Source organism: Ranitomeya variabilis, chromosome 5 (genome assembly GCF_051348905.1).
Source record: "Ranitomeya variabilis isolate aRanVar5 chromosome 5, aRanVar5.hap1, whole genome shotgun sequence".
NCBI classification, from domain to species: domain Eukaryota; kingdom Metazoa; phylum Chordata; class Amphibia; order Anura; family Dendrobatidae; genus Ranitomeya; species Ranitomeya variabilis.
In genome coordinates this window covers 627,620,216-627,639,273 of record NC_135236.1, presented here as the reverse complement: position 1 = coordinate 627,639,273, position 19,058 = coordinate 627,620,216, and the positions used below count along the sequence as shown (strand labels likewise).

At 38.5% G+C, this 19,058-nt stretch overlaps 1 protein-coding gene across 9 annotated transcripts in view; it reads right to left on the bottom strand.

The window, feature by feature from the left end:
- Nucleotides 1–19,058, bottom strand: part of LOC143776623 (protocadherin alpha-C2-like) — a 513,355-nt gene that overhangs the window by 284,051 nt on the left and 210,246 nt on the right. Inside the window, exon 1 of one of the 9 annotated variants that reach the window (XM_077266148.1) lies at nucleotides 4,906–7,501. The exons of the other annotated variants lie outside the window; for them this stretch is intronic. Coding sequence (XP_077122263.1) covers nucleotides 4,906–7,272 — 2,367 coding nt within the window. The 5' untranslated portion in view covers nucleotides 7,273–7,501. Of the gene's footprint in view, nucleotides 1–4,905; nucleotides 7,502–19,058 lie in introns of those variants that run through there. 9 annotated transcript variants of the gene reach the window in all.

The window sequence follows — 19,058 nt, the reverse complement described above, 5'->3', positions numbered from 1 at the left end:
GTGCACATGAGTACCAACAAGTCAGTCGAGCTTTAGTGTGCAGCTGCAGGAGTCACCATTGCAACAAGATGCCCATCAGTCAGCAGTGCACCACGGGCGCATGCGCCAACAATTAAGAAAAGTTAGCGCTAGTAGGATGATTGCTTTTTATAGTACGGTTGTGCCAAAGACGTCCGGCGTGTATGTGGGTCGAATGCATGGCGCTTAAGATACCTGTGAGTCCAACAATATGAGGAGACTACTCACGCAGAAAGTGTAGGTGATGCGCATGCGCCAGCCGTCTACATAGCAATTTATGCTGCTTGCAAATAACATAACCCGCTCTCAATAAGTGTGCGAGTGACACAGCTCTATTGCCGAGTATCTATTCCATTTCTGGGGCAGTTCACTGGGTGATAGTTAACTCAGTGTTTCCAAGCAATCGCTCACTGTGTGTTCCATCATTGTTCGCACTAGCTGCAGTTATACATTTCTGCATGGTGGACCCCGGGTTGCAATTGCACTTCTAGCAAAATTTTTTAGTGCTATCCACTAACCCTAACGCAATGTAAGATATTAAACATTTTCTTGAACATTCTGCTCACCATGTGTCTAATAACAAATAGGTACATGGATTTAAAGCTATGTAAAACTTCATGTCATGAACAATAACTAGTGATGAGCGAGCGTCAACCTCCACATGTGCTCAGGCTGGCTAGCAGCCATAAATCATGCAGCTGCTTCACCAAAAACTAAATCTCCGATCACATCCAGATACTCAGAGATCACCTGAGCATGCTCGGGAAAACCCAAGCAACGAGTATACTCGCTCATTACTAACAATAACACATTCATTAGAAAAGCCCCAAAATATTAACTTCTGCAAAAATTTGCCCATACTCATTTGTACATTAAAAACTTAAGTTTTTAATAACTATCCAATAATAAATTGTAAAAATTTGCAGAAAGCCAATGGAATTTTAACATCTAGGCAATCCACATTTTACTCTGCTGTGAAATTTTAGAATGTCTTTGCAGACAAAAGCAGCTACACAAAATAGTACAGCTGGGTGACTGTCATACACAGCTAGGCTCACCATAGAGAAGGCAGGGATGAATTAGCAATATCACTGCCTTCCTGATTGCTGTATACACTGTGCTGAATTGGTGCATTGTGTTCAGTAAAGGAAGTACTGATAGTGCTTCCTCCTCTGTACCCCGCAGTCATGTGATTGATTGGTATAAGTAGAGAGCAGGAACTACTGGGCCCTAGCAGACCCAGAACTCGGTTGTTGAAGAAAGAGACTGAACTGTCCTTGTAACTGGGTCTAACATACCAGCCCTAGTTACACATGAAATCAGGAATATAACAATTGTTTTAAATGTTATATGGCACAACAAAATATATTTTATGACTTTACATGATGGAAAATAGGGAGGCGACAATGTGTATAGTAAATGAAAAAAAAAATAATTGAAAAAGTAAGAATAAACAAATTAAGAAAAATGTATTAACAAAAATTAAATGACAGTCACTGCCAGTCAGAATCACTGAATACTATTCTCATAATCAGTGAAGGCTTCAACAGTTAGATACTAGGAATCATACGTGTATCACTTATTCTTGGTAAATAAAATCAGTTCCAATTTTGGTATAATCCCAATAAACATTCATTACTGGCAAATGATAGTAAAAGACCAAGAAATAATAGAAGCCCCTGAAGGCATGAAGATAAACTACCAAAGAGAAACATATTACACTTCTAACTTAAAATACATCACTCTTATCATTGATTAAATTATTTATTATGATCTGTTAGAAACTATTATCCCAAATGATACTGAGTACAGAGACTCCAAATTCCCTGTTTTAATAGAGTGGTGGTTGCGCATGTGCACTTTTGCTCCAATCTAGGTCAATGAGACAACTATAGCAAAGTACATTACATTGTCTCTATTAGTCCCAAAGACAAATAATGGATTTATGCTTCTAGTGATTTGCAAATACTCTATTTCATGGACTTTGGGACTCCAATGACCCACATACACATTAGACTAATCTTGGCTGAACCCTCTGATATTTGCAAGCTCGGCCTACAGACTAACGTGTTTGGAAGCCTCCATACTCTGCTCCAAGAAGCAAAGTTGGAGGAGATAAGGTTGTGGCACGTCTGATTTCAGACTGCCAACCTTGTTTTTCTCAGGTTAGATAAGCCACCTCTATGTTATAGAGAACATAGGAACACTAAGCAGGGCAATCACACTTGTGTATTGTCTATCATACAGCTGTCTATTGTATATGCTGCCCTTTATTATCATGAGCAGTTGGGTTCCAGTGATTAAATTCCCAGCAATCACATATTACTTATCATGAATTTAGTACAATCTCTTTATGTAAATCTTACAAAGGGCAGACACAGAGGGAAAATTGTAGAAGCCTCTAAGAGTGAAGATGCAATCTATGATCTACCCAAAGTGAAACACTTTTAAGTACAAAAATCTGCTTCAAATAATATATCAACGGATTTCTATTCTTCTGTAAGGAACTTTTATGATTCTCGAAATTCATGAAGACATAAATCTCAAATTACCTGTTTGAATAGTATGATTGATGTGCATATGTACTTCTGCTCCATTTTAGGTCTATGCGACAAACAGCGATAACGCTTTACATTGTTTACAATTGTCCCGTAGGCAATAATAATTATTCTCATGATCAGTGTGGTCTCCAGAAGTTGAATCCTCAGGCATCCCACACAAATCGCTTATACTGGAAAAAGTTAAACCCAATTTTGATACATTCCCTTTAAACACATATTACAGACACATGACTGTAACAGCACAAGAAAATATAGAAACCTCTGAAAAAGAGAAGATGAACTACCCAAAGCGAAACATATTACACTTCAATGTTCAAAAATTCTCTCCAATCACATGTGAAATGATTCATCATTATATGTTAAGAACTGTTATGAAAAAAGGTGTTTTGAGAAGTGAGATCATTTGTCTTGAAGGACTCTCTATGGCTGCGTCAGTCTATGACTTACAAACATAACTGACTCCTTTTATACTTTTTTAATACATGGTGGACCATAGAAAATGGGACACTGTTTGCTTTATCTGGTTTGTACAGAGTAAATGATACAAAAAAAAGAATGAAAAGCTTACATCATAGAAGAGATCCAGAAAGTTCAAATTGTTCTATGACAACCAGTACCCAACTGTAATATGTCAAAAGCTTCTGTTATCACTTCTTCAGATGAAGGAATTTCAATAGAAATATGGATGTCATTCTAATATTATGCACCAATTGTGATAATTTTTGGGTCAATTTTCTTTGGTTTCTGATACTCCATTTTCTGAACATTATTAACAAAACAATATTTTTTGTTTTCTTTTGGTTTTTTTTGCATTGAGCTATTCCAATTTTGAACCAAACCCAGTATACTGTTCTTTTGCTAAAATGTGAATGTCCACAGATTGACTGGAAAAACAGTCCTGTATACTATGAATAAGCCTCTGCATATATTATCGCAATTCTTTTGTTGAATCGAATATGGCATATTTTATATATTCATTTGATTATCAGGGAAAGAAACAATGGACCTCATCAATTTTTTTAACAGCTCCAGTAAAAAAAAAGCAAAGCTCTAATTAAATGACATGGTGAACAATGATAACTGTAAGACAGTTTCATGAATGAGGCCTGGTAAGCAATATCCTGTGCAAAACACACTAGAGAAATATGGTCCGTTGCTCATGGCCAATCTTATTTAAAGGGTTCTCTGAGGAATGTAAAAAGATAATAAAATAAAATCAATAATACATATTTCAATATTAAACATTTTGCAACATATATTTATTTAGCAAACAGGTATGATTTATCTAGTGCACTCTGTCAGGATTTCAAAGATGGCACCTGCCATGTATCATTGTGCATTCTATGCTAGATTTCAGAAGACAGGCAGTAGAATGGGCTGCATGAAGAACAAAACAGACACAATAAAACTATCATGCTGACTATGATAGATGTTAATCAATTGTTAGTCAAATGAAAAAAGTTATTTATCTTCTCCGTCAGTCCAGCTCTACTCAGTGTCCTGTCAGGTTGACTGAACAGAGCAATGCACGTTCACGATGCCTCACCGGACGCTGTTCTGACCTGACATCTGTTTCTGCCGATGTTCTTCATGCAGCACGTCCTACTGCGTGTCCTCTGAAATCTAAGGCAGGTTGTAAATCTTTAAAATGCAGAAAGAGTGTACTAGACAAAGCAAACCTTTCTGCTAAATTAACATATTTAGAAAAATGTTTATTATTAATTGTGCATTATTTTATTATTTTTAAACCTATTTAATTATATTTCTCAGAAAACACCTTTAAGTTCAAAGAATTATAATTTAATTAAGGAAAAATTCTAATTTTGTCATGAACTTTGAGCACTGGAAAGACACCGTCATTGCCATAGTTAGACCAATGAGATCCTTATATAAGTGGAAATGGTAAAAATAAAATACTAGGATAGCAGAACTGAATCTGTGAAGAATACCATACTTGCATAGCATATTGCCATACAGCAGGCAACCATAGTGAAAGTCAAGTTCAAATGCAAGGGGGGCTGCACGTTCAAGTAATTTATTTTACTTGCTTTATGTAGACATCACAGGTGCTTTAAAGGGCTATTTCATACATTTAATATTTATTACATGTACACAGCAAAATATTTCCACAGTCTGCAGAGATATTCTTACTTCTAAACATAATACAGTCTTTACTGTATTTGGTCAGCCGAAGAGGTTTTACATACAGAATTGTATTTTTAATTTGCTTTTCCATGCTTTCAACAATATTAAGTATTAAGAAAAAACACAAAGATTTATAACATCTTTAAGAGCAGCAAGGAAATATTTTATATAATCATCTTACCATATAAGAAGAGTTTAATAGGACCGCTTGTGGATTGACTTGCTCTTCATTCCCTGGAGTCTGAGAGTTATTTGGAGTGAAAACTATTAAGTCACTTTTTGGTCTAAATGAATTGGAACTGATGTTATACTGAGTGTGTTGGGAATACATCCAGCTCCCTCCAGTGTTGGAGCAGATTCTGTAATTTTCTTTTAGCTCATTGACCTCATCTCGGTATTTTTGCCATCTTAACACAGTGAACACAATCAGAGTAATAAGAAAAATACTTGATATGACACAGATTGCAACAACCAAATAAACATTTGCATCAGAAAATTCATCACCATTCCCCTTGGTCTCTTGATTATCAAACTTCAATTCTTCTCCAGATTCCACTACAGATATGACAATTTGTGCCTCTGATGTCATTACTGGTTCACCATGATCCTGAGCTACTACATGCAATCTGTACTCATCATTGTCAGAATCTGTAAATGACCGTTTCAAAGTGATTTCTCCAGTCTGATGTGCAATAGTAAATGGAGATTTTCCAGATCCTCCAAGATCCTTTAACTTGTAAAATGTCCAAGCGTTGTATCCAGAATCCAGATCTACGGCCTTCACTTTCGTTATCAGGTGTCCAGGTTCTGCTGACTTTGAAGCTTTGATTGTTATTTCAGAGTGAAGTGGAGTGAATCTTGGAGCATTATCATTAATATCCTCAATGAATATGTTTAGAGTCAGGTTGGAGCTGAGGGCTTGTAGACCAGCGTCAGTGGCTTTTATGTGACACTGGAAATATGAAATCAGTTCATGGTCAAATGAAACTAAAGCAAAAACCTTCCCATTCTCTGGATTAATGGAAATATAGGAAGAAATAGGAATTCCATCAATTGTGCGCTCCTTAATTGAGTAAGCAATGAATGAATTCTGCCCAATATCTGGGTCAGAGGCTGATGCTGTATATATATGAGACCCTGGTGGGTTGTTCTCTTTAACTAATATTGTGTCTATTGATTGGGCAAATCTTGGAGCGTTGTCATTGACATCACTTATATCAATCTTCAGAGTTTTTGAGGTAGACAGCGATGGAGAACCTTCATCTCTTGCAGTAATTGTAACTTCATATTGATCTTTCACTTCTCGATCCAAAGGTCCATTCACGGTCAAAGAAAAATCGCTCATGAAAGCTGGATTTACCTTAAACGGTGAAGGCTCAAAGATGTAGCAATGAACTTTTCCATTTGATCCTGAATCTTTATCATGGACACTGATGATGGCAACTGTTGTCCCCTGAGGAGAATTTTCAGGAACGGGAACTGATAATGAGGTCACTGTCATCTCAGGAGGATTGTCATTGACATCTACAACACTCACCAGAACTTTGCAATGTCCAACAAGCTTCAGATCTCCATTATCAATAGCTTCAACTTGAATTTCAAATATATTTGTTGTTTCAAAATCAAGTTCTCCATTTACTCTAATTTCTCCTGTGTACTCGTTCAGGCTAAATATGTTGCTTACTTCTCCTGACACTACATTGGTAAATTTATACAATATTTCACCATTTCTTCCTTCATCCAAATCTGTAGCATTTAGTTTAAACACCAGAGTCCCTTTAATAGCATTTTCATTAACGCTGCATTGGTAAAATGGCTGATCAAACACAGGAGCATTATCATTAAAGTCTTCCACAGTAACAACAATACGTGTGGTGCCACTTAGCCTTGGTTTGCCTCCATCATAAGCTGTGAGTGTCAGATTGTGCACAGACTGCTTCTCTCTGTCTAAGGATCTTTTTAGCACAAGTTCTAATGATCTGATTTGATTCAAATATTTTTGAAAATCCAAAGCAAAATAATCACTTGCACTGAGCTCATAGTTGGTGATAGAATTTGTTCCGAGATCTGGATCTGTTGCACCATTTATCCTATAACGAGATCCTGCAGGTCTGACTTCTGATATGACAAGATTAGTCACACTAGAGGAGAATACCGGACTATTGTCATTGACATCTTCTATTTCTACATCTACACGATACATCTGCACAGGCTTATCTACAATAACCTGCAGAGGAATTATACAGAAGGGTGTATTTGGACACAGCACTTCTCTGTCTATTGTCTCTTTAACAAACAGGATTCCATTCTGCAGATTAACCTGGAAATATTCCTTCTCATCTCTAGAGACAATATGTAACATTCTGGAATTAATCTCACCTATATCCAGTCCAAGATCCTGAGCAATTCTCCCGACAAAGGTGCCATGCTTGGATTCCTCAGGGATGATATAATGCAGCTGACTCAGGACCACATCCCACGACATTTGTAACAAAAAGAAATGGACCAGCGTTCTCCGTACCTGATAATCCTGTCTCTGATTCAGCATTTCTTTAAATCAGTGAAGGTAGAGGTGATAATTTGTCCAGTAATAAAGGCACTAAAGCTGATGGAAGCACGAAGAAAATGGGGAAAAAAATCTGTCATGGCCGGAATCCCTGCTGCAAGAATTTCATTTAGAGATGGAGAAATGCATTTCCTCTTTCCTTCCTGCTATTAGTTGGTGAGGAGTGCCATCTAGTGCTTAATTTTTAGGATGCATGTCAGGTATGTCTGTATTTTTTTCTTTGAGCAGTAATTTGTTTACATTTTTTACATTTGATTTACACAATACAATTTTATCAAATCACAAAGTGAATATGTTGTATAAGCTATGAACTGTAAGTTTAACAAAGCATGAAACATTCTATTACACTTTGCAATTGCTTTGTTTTAATTATTTTCCTACCGCATTCAGCAAGACTAATATTATTTTAGATTAGTATAAATTATTAAAATAAAGATAATCCTTATATTAATGAAAATAATTTTAATATTAATCTCTGAATATCCCTTAGCTTCAATTTTGAGCAGTCTAGCTTGATCCTTGATTATCAGATTTGTTTGAAATGTTCAGTAAAGTTTCTTAAATTTTATGTAATGTTTTCCCCAAACAAATTTAATTAAGAAAATTTTGGTTAAAAATTTCTTCTGATTGACTTCTGCTATAAACTAGTGACAGTTTTAAAATATTTTAAATATTGGAATAAATACTGATGTAGATATAAGTTAAATGAAAACAATGACTTGTGGGAAGCAAAGGAACATTAAGATATTACTCTTATTCAAAAAAGTAGAGGTATATAAACAAGATTATTATTTATTATTATTATTATTATATATTTTTATAGCGCCATTTATTCCATGGCCCTTTACATATGACCAGGGTAAATATAGACAAGTACAATAAACATGAGTAAAACAAGGCACACACAAGTACACGAGGAGAGAGGATAGGATGGATATACATATATGTAGATGGATAGAATATATATTTGTATGTTGCAGCTTTCCTTGCCTCCTCATCATGGGATGCCAATGTACTTGTAGCATATCTATACATCTACTATGTGCCCTGCTGGTAATTCCACTCCATAAGTCGTGACTACCTTGCCTCTCTTTATTACCAACCGGCCGCACTTCTCCAGTCCGAAGGACATCCCGATGTCTTCGCTGTAGATCCTTGTCAGGTGGATCAGTGAAATGATGTCTCGGTCATTTTTCGCATACAGCTTAATGTCATCCATGTAGAGGAGATGGCTGATGGTGCTTCCAATCTTGAACTTGTATCCATAGCCAAAATCTGTAATTATCTGACTGAGTGGGTTCAAGCCTATTCAGAACAGCAATAGGGATAGTGCATCACTTTGGCATATCCCAAATTTGATGGTCACTTGTGCTAGTTTTCTTGAATTGACTTCAACTGTTGTTCTCCATAGCCCCATTGAGTTTCTGAGGAAAGTTCTTTATTTCTTGTTGACATTGTAGAGAGCCAAGCATTCACAGATCCATGTGTGTGGCATTGATTCATAGGCTTTCATGTAGTCAAACCAGGCTGTGCTGAGATTGGTCTGTCTGGATCTTGAGTCTTGAGTGACTGCTCTATCTACTAGGAGCTGGTGCTTAGAGCCTCTGGAGTCAGTCCCAATGCCTTTCTGAGCTGGATTCATATACTGGTTCATATGGTTCTGTAGCTTGGTGGCTATGATGCCTGACATCAGTTATCATTGAAGGGTAAGACAGGTCCTGGGGAGCCAGCTCAATGAGAAGAATAAAATCGGTGCCATCAAAACATCTCCCCTGCCAGTTATCAGATATCCTGCTGGCATAGTGTTCTCGCCAAAAGAAGAGATGGAAGATGCAAATGTGAAGACACAAAAGCTCCTCACAATGCATGGAGGTCTCTACCCTAAATCTACGACCCAAATATTGTATACCAACAGAAAACAGGGTGGTCGAGGCTTGATAAGCATCGAAGCCACCATCACGGATGAAACCAGGAGTATCCAGGAATGTATCAGAAAAATGGCACCAAAAGATGAGATGCTGCGAGAAATCCTTAGAAAACAACAACAACAACAACAGATCTGGAAGGAAGAACAGGAACATGAAGCGCCATGGCAAGACAAGCCGCTGCATGGGATGTACCATTGACAGATAATGGAGGTGGCTGACATGGAGAAATCCTACCAATGGATGGAGAAAGCTGGACTCCAAGACTGCACAGAGGCACTAATCATAGAGGCACAAGAGCAAGCACTAAGTACCAGATCCATAGAAGCAGGAATCAACCGCACAAGACAAGACCCAAGGTTCAAACTATGCAAAGAAACCTCACAAACCATCCAACACATAGTGGCAGGATGCAAAATGCAAAGATGAACAGTGTATACCAAATGCTACAACCAAGTAGCGGGAATTGTATACAGGAACATCTGTACAGCATATAGGCTAAGTCCCCCTAAGAACAGGTGGGAGAACCCAGAGAAAGTGGTGGAGAATGAAAGGGCTAAAATCCTGTGGAACTTAAAGATCCAGATGTATAAGCAGGTGTTGGCTAACCAACCAGCCATTGTGATAGTAGACAAGGATCAGAAGACAGCAATGGTAATAGATGTGGCAGTGCCAAGTGACAGCAACATCAGAAAGAAGTAATATGAGAAGCTGGAGAAATACCAGGGCCTCAAAGGAGAACTGGAGAAGATGTGGAAGGTGAAGGCAAGAGATTTCAGTGGTGATAGGAGCATTTGTAGCAGTGACCCCTAAGTTGGAAGAATGACTAGAACATCTCAGAAGCAACATCTGAGCTCTCTGTGTAGAAAAGCGCAGCGCTGGGAACAGCCAAGGTCCTGCGCAGAACCCTCAAGATCCCAGGGCCCTGGTAGAGGACCCAAGAATGAGAAAGTACAACAAAGACCACCCCCATTGGAAGTAAGAAGGAAGGTTTTTTTATTTTTAGTTGGATAGATAATAAATAGATAGATAACAGATAAATATGTGATAGATAGATATGTGATAAATAAATAGACATGTGATAGATACATAGTTAAACAGACCATAAATATTTCAAATAGCTATTGTGTTAAATCAGGGATTGAATAAACTATCCACTCTTAAAAACTCAAATAAATATTGATTTAGCAAATAGATAGGTTTTGCTTTTATATCTCAACGTCCTTTCTAAAGGTGTATAACATATTGTTGAATTGCAAAGACATTTGGGTTGTAATCAATAATAATATAAAAATTGACAATTTCAATAACATAATAGCAAGTAACAAATAAAAGTAATAAAAAATACACAAAACAATAACTACCAGTGTTTCCATCATATGGTCGTCCATCAATGCTCTATATTGGTAAGTTTCTTTAAATCAGTGTAAGCAAATATGATAGAAAAACTGAGACAAAAAACATTTACACAAGTGTATTACTATATCCCTTTGTCCTTCACTTACATAGAGTGAATATGTTTAGCTTAACCCCTTAACAACCACCATGTTAATGCATATTCGGCATTAAAATGGTGGCTAAAAAAGGCCTAATTCTTTCATTGTCATTTTAAAATGGCAAGCCAAAATAAAGGTATAGCGTCCAACAGGCATAGCTGAGACCCTGGAGAACATGACCAGGGCCACTTTTCTGGTCTCCAGTCATGTGATGTGATAGCAGATGTCACAGGAGAAAGAAATTAGGTCCCCAAGCCCTTCCCCAATACCTCCGCCATCCCCCTGTCGCTCCAGCTCTGTCCCTGGCCCTCCGTAACTCTTACTAGAAAAAAATGGCAGGCACATGCGCAGTGCACCTGCCTAGATCTGCCAGCCGGCACACAGCAACAGCAGGGATTTTTCCTATTGGTTCATTTTGATCACTATGATAGACACTATAAAGTATATATTGAACAGCGCTCCATCCAGGTGTAAAAGTCTTCAATACAAACTTTATTTAAGCCATAGTAAAACAGCGACGTTTCGACCACTACATGGTCTTTATCAAGCTTGATAAAGACCATGTAGTGGTCGAAACGTCGCTGTTTTACTATGGCTTAAATAAAGTTTGTATTGAAGACTTTTACACCTGGATGGAGCGCTGTTCAATATATACTTTTTGGTCTGATGATATCCAAGACGGTTCCCTGGATGTGGAACGAGCGCCCCAGTCAACAGTGAGTGCTGTCAGCCTGTTTTGTTTTTTTATGATAGACACTATGACAGTGCTCAAAATACAATAATTAGTATGTCACCCCCTGTGTCATCCCCTTAGGCAGATTACATTTTTTATTTTAGAATTTTTATTTGTTTCATTCTTTGCTATTATTGTTAGGGTTGGGGTTAGGATTAGGCTAGGGTTAGGGTTGGGGTTAGGCTAGGATTAGGTTAGATGTTAGGCTAGAGTTAGGGTTCATCTAGGGTTAGGGTTAGCATTGAGGTTCAGATTTTTCAAAAGTTAAAAGTGCTCGCTTCTTGAGTTTCCATTGGGGTCACTTGAGCACCCGCGATACTTGGTGCATACCCAAGCACCCCAATTCAAACTTGAGTAGAGAGCACTTGCATTCAACACTAATGATGACATGCTCAATAATGGCAACCTAATGTTATAAAATTCTGTTTAGTACCTTTGGGGTAAAAATTCTCACTATACCCCTGGACAAAATATTTGAGGGTTGTCACATGTTTGGGGTTTCAACTGTTTAGGCACATCACATGAATCTCTGATGCAACAATGCATCTGCTATCGATTCCAGACATTTTTGCATTCAGAAAGTCAAACAGTGCTCTTTCCCTTCCAAGCCCTGCTGTGCACCCAAATAGTAGCTTTCTTCCATATATGGGGCATCAACGTACTAAGAAGAAATGGCACAGCAAATTTTGGAGTCCATTTTCTCCTGTTACCTTTTGTGAAAGTAAAAAATTAGGGTTAAAGCAAAATGTTTGTGAAAAAAAGAAAAATATTCATTTTTTTCCTTCCACGTTCCATTAGTTCCTGTGAAGAACCTGAAGGGTTAATAAACTTCTTCAATGTAGTTTTGAGGACTTTGAGGGATGCAATTTTTAAAATGGGTTATTTTCTGTCATATAGGCCCTTCAAATTCACTTCAAATGTGATGTGGTCCTTAAAAAAATGGTTTTGTAAATTTTGTTGGAAAGTAGAGAAATTGCTGGACAACTTTTAACCCTTATAACTTCCTAACAAAAAAATATTATTCAAAAATTGTACTGATATAAAGAAGACATGTGGGACATGTTATTTATTAATTATTTTGTGTGGTATAACTATCTGATTTAAGGACATACATATTTAAAGTTTCAAAATTGGAAAACTTTCAAAGTTTTTGTCAAACTTTTTTAATATTTTCATAAATATACTCAATCATATTGACCAAAATTTTACAAAGTTGCTTATGTTTTTACAATATCTAGTTAGCGTCAAATATAAGACATGGCACCATATTCTCAATTGCATATGTAAAGAGTAACCGTTGTATTATTTTTTTTCTGACTCAATAGTACAAGTGGAAAAAAATTATGATGTAGAATAATCTGCTTCCTTCACCTTTTGGGCTGATCTTTTTACAGGTAAAATCAGAGTTGGAGGTGACAGTTTTTACTTCTAAACAACTGATCGCTGGGAATGACAAGTGTAGGACCCCTATTGATGTTTGACGTTCAAGTCCTTTAAAAATTATCCTTTTTTTAGGCATGAATGGTCTGAATATTCTTTGTCCCAAAATCACACATACATTAATTTTGAACTTCATATATCAAACAGTGACCATTTAGCTAGTTATAACATTTTGATTGCAAATGCAAAATGTTTGGAACTTTTAAGTTTTAGGGCAAATCATGGGGGATAAGTAACACCTTTCTAGTTTGAACTAAAGACATTTTCTTAAGAAATGCTTTACAAAAGTAAAAAAATATATTGAATGCCAATAGTCAACACTTCATAAAAAGTATTTTTTTTTACAAAAGCTAATTTAAGCTATTAAGTGGCTGCTTACAATTAAATCAATTTCATAATTGTTGTTAAATGATCTTATCTAAAAATGCAATCAACTATTTAAAAATAACTATTAATTATATTAGCTTAGTCATTGAACATTATTGGAAAAAGCAATAATCTAAATATTTTGCCAGCATTAATACCTTATCTGTAGAGACAAAAAAAAACAATGTTTTTATAAAGAACATAAAAAATAATGGATTTCCAATTACTAAGCTAATTTCAATAACAACACACAGATAGGAAAAATAAAGAAAACATAAGGACAATCCTTGTATACCTGGATTATTTCCAAACCAGTTGGTCCATTTTATATGTTTCCACTGTTATAAAAGTGTATTCATTCTTCTGAACATCATCTATGTCCCACTTAATCTCTTGCATAGTCCGGTACACCACTATTTCCATTACTAGCTTTTATTTAACATATACAAATATATTTAATATTTTTTGCGTGTGTTTTTGTCTTACTCTTCCTTGTTAGTTTATTTTTCGCTGTCTATGTAGGCTACGTATTTTTTGAAGAGATGTTAAAAAGCAGGAAAGTTGCCTCTTTTACCAAGTCCTGATGCTCAACAGACGATTCAAACTCTGATATGAAGAAAATGGTTTTTAGCAACGTTGGAAAATTTAGGGGTCCCTTTTGTAAATTGTTTAGACCAGCCATAACCAACGCAATAACACATTCCATTTTGTTTTTTTTAGGTAATAACCAATAGAGCTTTGCTTAATTAGTATTTAAAAACTGTATATTTTATTCCTTACTGTGTCATGTTTATACAGCATTATAGGACCTAAAAAGTTACAACTTACTGCTGAAAGAAGGCCTCTAGCAATAACTAACAGACCTACAAGCCAGACACAACTCTCTTACGGTCAATAATAAGACTCAAGTAATAAAATATAACATTTTAGAAATATCTTAAAATAACAAGGATGATCCCCAAAACACCACGGGAGCCTAAGCTAACATCCTGAAGTCAGAAAACTAGGCATAATATAGGTACATAGAAGAAACATATGGCTACTGTATAATAAAGTGGCAAATAATAACTGTCAGTAATAAATGCTTCAATCTCACCCAATCTAGATAGAAATACGTTGTAGTCCGTGGAGCCCCTAAGGCTACAGTTGAAGCATATGAAAAGTTTTTCCTAACTAGCCCTGTCGTATCCCCTGTGGTGGCTCCCACGCATACAAGGGTAGTATCCAAGTGTAGTACGAATCCTTGTAGTCGTAAAAGAGAAAATTCCCTCCTGATGCGTTTCTACCACAAAAGTGAGGACTCTTCATGGGAGTGTACACATTGGAGGCCAAAAAAATAGCATTGATGAGTTCTAAAATGGTACAGGCATGCTATAAAAGTACAGAGGGCAAAAAATACAAATAAAGTCATAATGCATTTTTTTTATAACACCTATCACATACTATTTTGTAACTCGTTCCATTGTGAAATAATTAATACAAATATTCAATAAATATTTCTATACATTGTTAATTAGAAATATGGGTAGATCCATGCAGAAGCCAGCACACGTAGTATTCCATAAAAACTAAAGTTTATTGTTCAGATAAAAAGATTTGAGTGACATAGAGCAGCATCAAAATTAATTACAAATATATAAAACAATGGTAGAGAATGGATGCACATCTAATCAGGCAACCAGGTTCTGACCAGTGTAGTCCTTAGTCAGGAGTGCTTGAGTTAAGTAGGTGTCATGCAGAGTTGCTGCTGCATTTTAATCTACAACACAAATGGTGATAGCCAAATAGAGAACTAATTCCTCATGTCTTATAAAAAGCAGTTGGCCACCTTCGGGGACTTTTTTTAAAATAAATAAATACGTTTTAAAATTGGGTTTCATTATAAATTTTGCACAGTTAGGCTTTTTGTTTCCCTGCACGATCAACTTTGATTGAGTCTGCGGCCCTAAATCAGCTGAAAGGAGCTCAGAAAAAGGAAGATGAAATAGATGACAATCTTTCCTGTTAGATGATCAGAAGGAGTTCACTTATAGATTCTCAAATTAAGAGGTAGGACCCTTTTATTTGTTAGTGCAGCATTCTTCACATACTGACCAGCACTTCTGTCTAAAAATGGCTGCTGGTGTAGAGTTATGACACCAGACCAGTCCAACATCTCCTCCAATTGTAAAGCACCTCACATGGAAAAGCTGATTTCCTGTAGGCGGAGGCTGATGGAAAGATTTACTCATACGTTCCTCCACAAGCAGCCATTGTATAAGCAAAGGTCACTTTGTGAGGAAAGCTGCACTAATAAAAGAAAGTGGCCAACCTTAACTGGGAATCTGTCAGTGAATTTGCTCTGACAGTAGGGTTGAGCGACTTTCATTTTTTTAAGATCGAGTAGGGTTTTGGGAAACCCGATTTTGTCCAGAGTCGAGTCGAGTGCAGTCGGCCGATTATCGCTAAAAGTCGGGGATCGACCGAAACACGAAACCCAATGCAAGTCAATGGGGAAGCATAGTCGGCAGTGAGTGGAGGCCAGGAAAACACCTACAGTGCCCATTTTAATGCCAAAAACATCCATTCTTGTTTCTGAAGCTTGTCAATCTTAATTAACTTTATAATAATAGTTGGGCATAGGGAATTGGGGGTCATTTGGCAAAAGTTGTGGGGGGAGTAGGGCCGGCTCAAGTTTTTCGTGGGCCCAGGAAATGCGGACTACGTCACGGCGGTGTTGCAGGGAAAGGTAATTATTTAAAAGTTGCAAGTGCTGTGATCCTGAGCAAGCAGGGGGGGGGCCCACTCGTTCGCATTGCCACTGGCACAGGGCCCCTCAAAGTACGGCGGTGTGTTTGCATGGCGGGGGCGCCTCCCACCAGCAGCGACACTTTTGCGTACTCTGAGGGGCCCTGTGCCAGTGACGTCGCCAACGAGTATGCCCCCCCACCTGATGAAGGAACCTGCACTTTCATCTGCACCTTCCTCTTTGTCCCTGTGTAAGGTGGTATAACATGCGGGAAGGGGAACCTTACTTTCAGCAGGGACAGATTCTGGCTGTGTAGAGTACAAGGGGAATGTAGTGGTCTCGGTCAATGTACCAGCAGACTCATTTAGCAGTGGCTGGGCAATGGGCAGGATGAGGAGGAAACAGATATAGGGCCAAAGAATAAAGTAGGCTACATGCAGTTCAAAATTGGTAACAGGACTAAACAGGCGGCATTGCTTTGTTCAGTGGAGTAGCAAACCCAAGAGCAGCAGACACTGTTTCAAGGGCCTAACCACACTAGTAGGCCAAATGCAGTTTAATATCTGATAGTATAGGGCGAAAGCCAGAATGTGGAAGCTCAGCTTTGTTCAGTTGAGGACAACACCAGGGAGGGGCAGACACCTTTAGTAGGCCGGAAAAGCCTATTGCATTTTTTAAAATGGTAATTTGGAGCAGAAGGTTGAAGCTCAGCTTTATTTAGTTGAGGGCAACACCAGGGAGGGGCAGAAGCCGTTAGTAGGCCCTAACCACCATTTTTTTTTTAAAACCACTTAATGAGAGCCGGAAGGTTGAAGCTCAGCTTTATTTAGTTGAGGACAACACCAGGGAGGGGCAGAAGCCGTTAGTAGGCCCTAACCACCATTTTTTTTTTTTAAAACCACATAATGAGAGCCGGAAGGTTGAAGCTCAGCTTTATTTAGTTGAGGACAACACCAGGGAGGGGCAGAAGCCGTTAGTAGGCCCTAACCACCTTTTTTTTTTTAAAACCACATAATGAGAGCCGGAAGGTTGAAGCTCAGCTTTATTTAGTTGAGGACAACACCAGGGAGGGGCAGAAGCCGTTAGTAGGCCCTAACCACCTTTTTTTTTTTTAAAACCACATAATGAGAGCCGGAAGGTTGAAGCTCAGCTTTATTTAGTTGAGGACAACACCAGGGAGGGGCAGAAGCCGTTAGTAGGCCCTAACCACCTTTTTTTTTTTTAAAACCACATAATGAGAGCCGGAAGGTTGAAGCTCAGCTTTATTTAGTTGAGGACAACACCAGGGAGGGGCAGAAGCCGTTAGTAGGCCCTAACCACCTTTTTTTTTTTAAAACCACATAATGAGAGCCGGAAGGTTGAAGCTCAGCTTTATTTAGTTGAGGACAACACCAGGGAGGGGCAGAAGCCGTTAGTAGGCCCTAACCACCTTTTTTTTTTTTAAAACCACATAATGAGAGCCGGAAGGTTGAAGCTCAGCTTTATTTAGTTGAGGACAACACCAGGGAGGGGCAGAAGCCGTTAGTAGGCCCTAACCACCATTTTTTTTTTTAAAACCACATAATGAGAGCCGGAAGGTTGAAGCTCAGCTTTATTTAGTTGAGGACAACACCAGGGAGGGGCAGAAGCCGTTAGTAGGCCCTAACCACCTTTTTTTTTTTTAAAACCACATAATGAGAGCCGGAAGGTTGAAGCTCAGCTTTATTTAGTTGAGGACAACACCAGGGAGGGGCACACAGACAGACTCCTTTAGTAGGCCTGAAAAGCCTATTGCATTTTTCAAAATGGTAATTTGGAGCAGAAGGTTGAAGCTCAGCTTTATTTAGTTGAGGGCAACACCAGGGAGGGGCAGAAGCCGTTAGTAGGCCCTAACCAAAGTTGAAGGCCAAATGCAGTTTAATTTCTGATACTATAGGCCGAAAGCCAGAAGGTGGAAGTTCCGATTTAGACAGTGGAGCACAATTTGAATTAGGGACTGCAGACAGACTTAGTAGGCTGTCCCCTGTGGACCATGCATCCACCACATTAACCCATTGCGCCGTAATGGACACGTAATCTTCCGTGGCCATGCCTACAGGTCCATGCGTCTGTTGTCAGGTGCACCTTTGTACTCACAGATTGCCAGAGTGCATGGACAATGCGGTCTTCTACATGCTGGTGGAGGGTTGGGATGGCTTTTCTCGCAAAAGAAGTGTCGACTGGTTAGCTTGTAGCGTGGTACAGCGTAGTCCATCATGGCCTTATTAATAGTAAATAAAATATATAACTAGGCTCTATGAACTTTTAAATAGGTTCCAGGGGTACACGGGCAGCATTGGTGTGGTCAGTGGAGGAGTATTGCAAGTAGGGGCTGCAGACAGGCTATCAAAGGCCTAAAATAACAAACAGTAGGCAGTCATGGCAGTTTTACATCGGTTACATGGATACACAGGCAGGCACTCCAGGCAGCATTGTGGTCAGTGGAGGAGTATTGCAAGTAGGGGCCGCAGACAGGCTATCAAAGGCCTAAAATAACAAACAATAGGCTCATTGCAGTTTTACAGCGGTTACATGGATAGACGGGCAGGCAGCTTGGTGGTGGTGAGTGGAGGAGTATTTAAAGTAGGGACCGCAGACAGGCTTCAAAGGCCTAACATAAGAAAATGGGCTGGCTGTAGGCACTTTATAATTGGTTCCAGGGGTACACGGGCAGCAGTGGTCTGGTCAGTGGAGGAGTATTTAAAGTAGGGACCGCAGACAGGCTTCAAAGGCCTAACATAAGAAAATGGGCTGGCTGTAGGCACTTTATAATTGGTTCCAGGGGTACACGGGCAGCAGTGGTCTGGTCAGTGGAGGAGTATTTAAAGTAGGGACCGCAGACAGGCTATCAAAGGCCTAACATAACAAACAATAGGCTCATGATGGCAGTTTCACAGCGGTTACATGGATACACGGGCAGGCAGCTTGGTGGTGAGTGGAGGAGTATTTAAAGTAGGGACCGCAGACAGGCTATCAAAGGCCTAAAATAACAAACAATAGGCTCATGGCAGTTTCACAGCGGTTACATGGATACACGGGCAGGCAGCTTGGTGGTGGTGAGT